At 36.0% G+C, this 6,964-nt stretch overlaps 1 protein-coding gene across 2 annotated transcripts; it reads left to right on the top strand.

Moving 5' to 3' along the window:
- The first annotated feature begins 235 nt into the window (after positions 1-235).
- On the top strand, positions 236-4,140 carry LOC137713080 (target of rapamycin complex subunit LST8). Of its 2 annotated transcripts, none has more exons than XM_068452331.1 (11): positions 236-309; positions 589-711; positions 1,043-1,144; positions 1,557-1,669; positions 1,775-1,844; positions 2,037-2,114; positions 2,584-2,700; positions 2,789-2,883; positions 3,100-3,179; positions 3,310-3,369; positions 3,709-4,140. In XM_068452331.1, the coding sequence occupies exons 1-11, from the start codon at positions 298-300 to the stop codon at positions 3,834-3,836; spliced, it is 978 nt and encodes a 325-aa protein (XP_068308432.1). In that variant the 5' UTR covers positions 236-297; the 3' UTR covers positions 3,837-4,140. The 2 variants fall into 2 exon arrangements, with proteins under 2 accessions (XP_068308432.1, XP_068308433.1); XM_068452332.1 differs by lacking the exon at positions 236-309 and adding an exon at positions 316-455.
- The last annotated feature ends 2,824 nt before the right edge of the window (positions 4,141-6,964 follow it).

The following is a 6,964-nucleotide window of genomic DNA, read 5'->3' on the forward strand; positions in this document are numbered from 1 at the left end:
CACCAAGGTCACAAATCTGGGTTTTTTAAATTTGATCCAACGATTACAAACAGGAGCTTACTTTAAAAGTTATAATAATTTTAACTGTTTGATCAAATTTTAAAAGTCCTGATTTGTGGCCTTGGAATGTATAAGAAACTAAAAAGGTGAGTGAAAGCCGATGATTTTAGCCAAATTCCCGATAAAGTAGGGAAAGAAAAGGTAAAGGAGACTCTTAACGCCAAAGAGCGCCAAAAGCAAATTAAAGACACAGAAAAAGCCCATGAAGAATTCATTTCCCGGACTCAGGCCCAGAGCATGTCAACACAGGTCTGTGCTTTCTGCTTTCTATGGAGCTCTCTCTCCCCCTTCCAAAACCCCCTCAAAACCCTGATCTCCAATTACACTATGCCCATCAATTTCCCATCATTACCAACCTCAATTTAATGTCTTTTTCTGTTTAATTTGATGATTAGGTATTACAATTTCAAACCCAGTTTTTCTAAAGTTCTTTTTATCAGTCTTAAAATTGGCATATAAAATTTTCAATTTTGTTGTTGTTTTTGATGTGATTATGTTTGCTTATTGAGTTGTTTGAACAATGATTAGGAGGAGATTAAGATGATCCAACAACCATCGGTGATCCTTGCAACGGCTAGCTATGATCACACTGTTCGGTTTTGGGAGGCCAAAAGTGGCCGCTGCTACCGTACCATCCAGTACCCTGATTCAGTTTGTTCCTCACTTTTATTGTTTTGGTTTTAGAAAGAAATGATCTATGTGTGTGTATGTATTTGTGCTTTGAATTTTGGATTCTGGGTTTTTTGATAAAATGTCGATTTCGCTTTTAAATGATTGAATCCGACTGAATTAAGGAGAAATAGTTGGATTGGGTTTCGTCGAATGGAATGGTTTTCTTATGTTGTAGGTCGTTGAGTTTCCTTTGGTTTATAGTCCTTTGGTTGTGTTTTCCTAAATGATTGTGAATTTTTTTATGGATTTACTCTTGTTCTTATTTGATTTATTTATGCTGGATCTGACTTTCCATTTTTCATGAGCATAGCAAGTTAATAAGCTCGAGATAACTCCAGATAAACGCTTCCTGGCTGCAGCCGGAAATCCTCACATTCGATTATTTGATGTTAATACAAATAGCCATCAACCGGTTCGTATTTCTCAGGCGTTAGTCTTGCTTTGTTTGCATCGAATTAAAGGAAAAAGAAGGAGGGGGGGGGGGGGGGGAATGGAAAATCTTGTATGGGGGGGGGGGGGGGAATGGAAAATCTTGTATGCTTTATATGGAGGTGGATTGTCTGCCCTTCCATTTCCATACTCTCCTCATGCCCTCCTCCTGTTTATGTGGTCACGGTTAAGCCACGTCAATATTTTATATTCCTATTACTTTTTGTTTTATTATTTCTATAAAAAATTAATATAAAATGTTGACGTGACTTAACCGTGACCACACATCACATGAGGACATGGGGAGAGTACAGAAATGGAAGGGCAGACAATCCACCTCCGCTTTATATTAGTTCTTCTATCAACTTATGAGCATTTTTTTCGTATGACTGTAGGTGATGAGCTATGAGTCACATAGTAATAATGTAATGGCTGTAGGGTTTCAATGCGATGGGAACTGGATGTATTCAGGTTCTGAGGATGGTACAGTAAAAATTTGGGATCTGAGGTATTCGCTGCCAACAGATATATATGCTTGTTTTGTTTCGTAGTTCATTAAGTTTTGTTCATATGTTTTAGTATAATTTAGAGTTATATGTTGACTTATTTACAGAGCTCCGGGTTGTCAAAGGGAATATGAAAGTCGTGCAGCTGTTAACACTGTTGTGCTTCACCCGAACCAGGTGAAGCACCGTCTCTTCCTTTCCTACCATAAAATATAAATGTTGCCAAAATCACTATCCGGTTTTACTGTTTCATAACTTGTGAAATTATTAAAGAAACTAAATGAAAATAAAGAAGATGAGACCTTGCATGCTGTAATGGTTTTGATTGTTTGTCAAAGATGTTAACATTTTTTATATTCGTTTTTATAGACTGAACTAATATCTGGGGACCAAAATGGCAATATTCGTGTTTGGGATTTGAAAGCAAATTCGTGCAGCTGTGAATTGGTATCTTAATTTTCTTGCACTTTAGTATTTCTATACATCTTTTATTTCTTCTACTATTCAAATTGCTAATCTATACTAACTTTCAAGAGGTCTGTTAGCGAGTGTGTTGTCCGAAAACCAATATTCCAAACCTTTGGTATGTGGTATGTTATTAGGTGAAAGGAATATCTAAATGGGCGAAACCATTAGTAGACTCGTGCACATGCATTGCAAGTTGTTTATTTGAAAAAAACATTAAAGGGATAAAAGTAAATAAATAAATAAAAATATAGTGGTGTCCTGTGCAGGAGTAGATGGTTGGTGGAAATTGATTTTTGGATAGTACTTACTAAGGATTAGAATGTGAAGTTGTGGTGCTAGGAGTGTTTATTACTCTTGATATTTTTTCATATGGAGCTTACTCGTTTTATCTGAAGCATCTTACAGTTGTACATGATAAATTTAACATTGATTTTGGGAGTTAATATAGGTTCCAGAGGTGGATACGGCTGTAAGGTCATTAACAGTTATGTGGGATGGGAGCTTGGTTGTTGCAGCAAATAATCATGGGACATGCTACGTTTGGCGCTTGTTGCGTGGAAACCAGGTAATACTCTCATCTGCTTGATTCATTATCTAATGTTATCTTCTTACCATGCTTGATTCATTTTGATGTCAAGTACTTTTTCTTCCAGACGATGTCAAATTTTGAGCCACTTCATAAGCTGCAAGCACACAAGGGATACATTCTTAAATGTCTTCTTTCACCTGAATTCTGTGAACCCCACAGGTTTGATTCGCGAAGGACTATGACCTTTTTTCTTATATTTTTGGGTTCAAATATTATCTGCCCTTTCGTTCTCTTTTGTTCCTAACTGATTTTGAGACGAATAGCTTTTTTATTTTACGGTACATTTCTGTTTCGGTTATTTTGCCTTCCGTTCCTAGCAGCTATACATGCTGTTCTGAGTTGTTGGCATGACCTTTATATGCTTTGTACTTCTAGATACTTGGCAACCACCTCTTCGGACCACACTGTCAAGATATGGAATGTAGATGGTTTCACATTAGAGAAAACTTTAGTAGGTACGTATCTGTATTCTGTAACAACATTCACAGGTGCTGATCCCAATCTGCAAATTACTCGATAAATGCGATGGTTATTGAAAACTTAGCCATATTATTAATTGATCCTCACTGTTTCTTCACATTATAGGACATCAACGGTGGGTGTGGGACTGTGTTTTCTCAGCGGACGGTGCCTATCTTATAACAGGTATTAATTTTTCAACACCTGAGAATTTTGAGTGAGCCCATGTGTTCTTAAGCAGGCATGTAGATAAGGATTTTCGTCATAATTAAAGATTTCGACCATAGTTCTAAAGCTTATTTATAAACGTCATTTTTCAAACTCGGATTTAGCAGTATCCATCCTTTTGCTGCCAACAAACACTTCTATCAAAGTTGTTTTTTCACCATCTAATTTGCGTGATAAATTGACATTTATATTCTTTGTTTTCGTTCTTCTCCTTTCTGAAAAACAAAAAGGTGACAATTATATTAAGAAAATTATTGAAACTATTATAACGACGACAAAAACCAACCATCCATGCAGCTTCCTCTGATACAACAGCGAGACTTTGGTCCATGTCCACCGGTGAAGATATCAGGGTGTATCAGGGGCATCACAAAGCAACAATTTGTTGTGCACTCCATGATGGAGCCGAACCTTCTGCATCCTGAACCAGGATCGTCCTTGGCTGGTCTGCATGCATCTATGCCCGGAGTGTGCAAGCGGTGACTGCTAATGGAATTTGGAATTTCATAGAAGCAATGTGGTGCTACATTATCTTCCTTCATACAGTTATTTCCCACCTAATGTGCATTATGTGTATTACTATTGTGACCGAAATAAGAATGTATACAACTTTCTTTAGAAGGAGACTTCAAATTTTAGACACAAATTTAAATTTGAGGACTCATGTGGCACATTGATTTTTTTGTAAATTTTGTTCTACATGTCAAATTTAAACTATTATTGATCGCATTATTTACATTTTATAAGGGAATCGTTGTTAGTACTCTAAAAATCTTATTTGGCAATCCAAACTTTCTATAATTAGAGAGAAAAATAGACTTGTAAGGGAGTATAAAATGAGATTTTTGGAGTTCTAATAACATTTTTCTTTTATAATTGTAATTAGTATTTTTAAAACAAAATATAATAACAAAAATCATAATAAAAACATTTATTATCCACTAAAAATAGATTTGAAATTGCTCAAATTTGATACCAACCAACTCCTTCTGTTTCAATTCCATGTCATGCCACGAGAATTGGCATTTAGTTTGGAAAAAATTAGTGCCGTCTTTTTCTACCGTTAATTGCTAATGTGAACTTTTTAACATTTTGTTTGGAGAAGCTCTTAGACACTTTGTTTGTTAAATCCAAACTTGTCATGTGTCATCGATTCATCGACATCCAATGACCGTACTAAACATGAGCAACCTCTTGTTTGCTGCTTTTCCTGTTTATTTGCTTAAGCGGACTATATATTAATACCATGTGGATTAGTGGATGCTACATTGACAACATGATAATTTAAATTACATATTAATAGAACTCTGATTGTCAACTAAAATCTTATAAAATTATCATTTAACCCTCTAATTAAAACTGAACATAAATAAAAAAATATGAGCAGTAATGTAATTTCATACAAACTAAATTTCACTCTATTTTAACGTTCATGTAAGCGAAAAGTTAACTTGATAGTCAGATGAATGAAAAATAAGAACCTAACTGTTCCCAATCACAAAGGTGAAAACTTTGATGTCCAACGAATTCAAAAATAACATTTTATTTTCAAAAGCTGTGATGTTAAAAAAATTTAAGGCATATTTGGTACTCAACTTAAAATTAACTTTTTAAACTCAAAAACATTTTTCAAGTTTTAGGCCTTTAAAATTTGTCTGGTAGGATTATTTTTGAAAATTGAACTCAAAACTAACTTAAAGAAATAGCATATTCTCTAAAAACACCAAAAATGGGTTTTATGTTGTAAAAATGATGGTGTGTGCAGTGGAATAAATAAATAAGACACAAAATTTACAAGGTTCCTCTACAGTCAATGTGACTCGACTACGTTCTCGGGACAACAGTGGTGCTTTCATTATAATCTAGAATAATAAGATTACAAAGATAACTCTTTCTATTATCTCTTCTCTTCTTCCTCTCTTCTTTCTTCCTCTACCAGCCGTATGTCTATCTGTGTATATTTGCTCCCCTTCTTCTCGTCCATTTTATAGACAAGGCTTTAGACAAAGTTGTGATGGGATGAACAGTGGATTGGTAGTGGGATAGGTGGCAATCCACAATGAATGGCCTGTGAATTATTACACTCCCCCTTGGATGGCCACAACTCTTCAATTAACTTGTTAAAATCTTGATATGTTTTGGACGTTCCTCCTGATGAGTATTTCCCCCTGATTTCAAATTCTTTAGGTTGATCATTGATCCTTCTGCTTTAGTTTCTTAGCGGGGAGAGTTGCCGAATGAGGTGCTTTACTTGTTAACTTTCCACAGGCTTTTTCTTGAACTGGACTGTAGGACTTTCTGTTAGACTTGCACCAAAGGTCTGAATTTACTCCTTTTATCTGGAGCGGAATTTGATTCAAGGGTGATGGACACTTGATCTTGAATCGGACTTGTGATTTCTTCAAGATCCTTGGGACTTGTCCTTGAATGAAATGGAACCACGAGCAGCTCCACATGACAAGTGATCTTCGGTTCCGTTGGGGATGAATCAGTTTGTGTTTTGTTGTGCTTGTCTCCACATGCTTCAATGTATCATTTTCGCTTGCCTTATCTGTTCCCCTTGCAGAAGTGGTATTTTCCCTATGCAGGTTTGGCATCTTCTCTTGTAGTATTTGTCCTCTAATGCAGGAGTGGAATGCAAAGCTTGCATTTGAAAGGTCCATAAAAATTTCACTTCCCAGCGACTCATCATGCTTTGCAGCTCCAATCATCATATCAGCAATTTGAAAATGAGTACTCGAGAGCAATGCTAGGTAAGCAATCATGAAAGTTTCCAGGTAGTCGGTTCCTGACTGGAAATTTGATTTCAAGTTTCGACTGATTGCTTTCTTTCTCCTTAGTCTTCCAGGTGAGAATAAGGTCAAAGAAAAGGACAGGGAGATTGCATGATATGAGATACTTTTGCTCACCTCCCAGAGGATATGAGATATTCTTGCTCTAGTGTGACTTATTTGAAGAGGTATTCTCGGAGAGGAAGAAAACTGAGTATTTCGAGATGCCTTGTTGAAGATGCATTCCCGGAGAGGAAGAAGAGTTATATATTTTTGTAGGTCTGCCTTGTTATGGAAGATAGAGGTTGACATATATAAGGATTTCCCAACAACAGGCAGCGGTGTTGTGCCTTTACTCTTGTCAGCAACTGTGGTATAATTAGAACAGTAAGATTCATGCGTTTTCAACTTTATCAAAGATCTTTGACAAAGTTGCACGTGATATCCAAAAGCTAAGATTGCATCTGAGAAATGTTGACAAACTTTATCTTGAAAATTTGGCTTTTGAAATTCAGAGAGCGGTGTCTCTTCGATTTTTGAACAAGTGGCCATGTTGCTTCTTCTTTTATAGAGGCATTAATTATGCTCAAAATATATGCTCGAAAAACTGTTGCATGTAGAATTTTCCCTTTCTTGCACTTTTGAGAATTTTTCTGACCTCCTTTTTCCTTTCATTTTTGAAAAATGGCTTGCCCATCTAACATTTTCTTAGATTTAAATTTTAAGAGTGGTACAGACGAGCTGCGTCAGGATAATATATGACGCCCGTCCTTCTTATCTTC

Source organism: Pyrus communis, chromosome 13 (assembly GCF_963583255.1).
Source record: "Pyrus communis chromosome 13, drPyrComm1.1, whole genome shotgun sequence".
NCBI classification, from domain to species: Eukaryota; Viridiplantae; Streptophyta; class Magnoliopsida; order Rosales; family Rosaceae; genus Pyrus; species Pyrus communis.

Excerpts from the sequence above, each read along its gene's own strand:
- LOC137713080 (XM_068452331.1), top strand. Across the intron at positions 1,145-1,556 it reads ATACAAATAGCCATCAACCG|GTGATGAGCTATGAGTCACA; the intron begins GTTCGTATTTCT and ends GTATGACTGTAG. Across the intron at positions 2,884-3,099 it reads GAATTCTGTGAACCCCACAG|ATACTTGGCAACCACCTCTT; the intron begins GTTTGATTCGCG and ends TTGTACTTCTAG.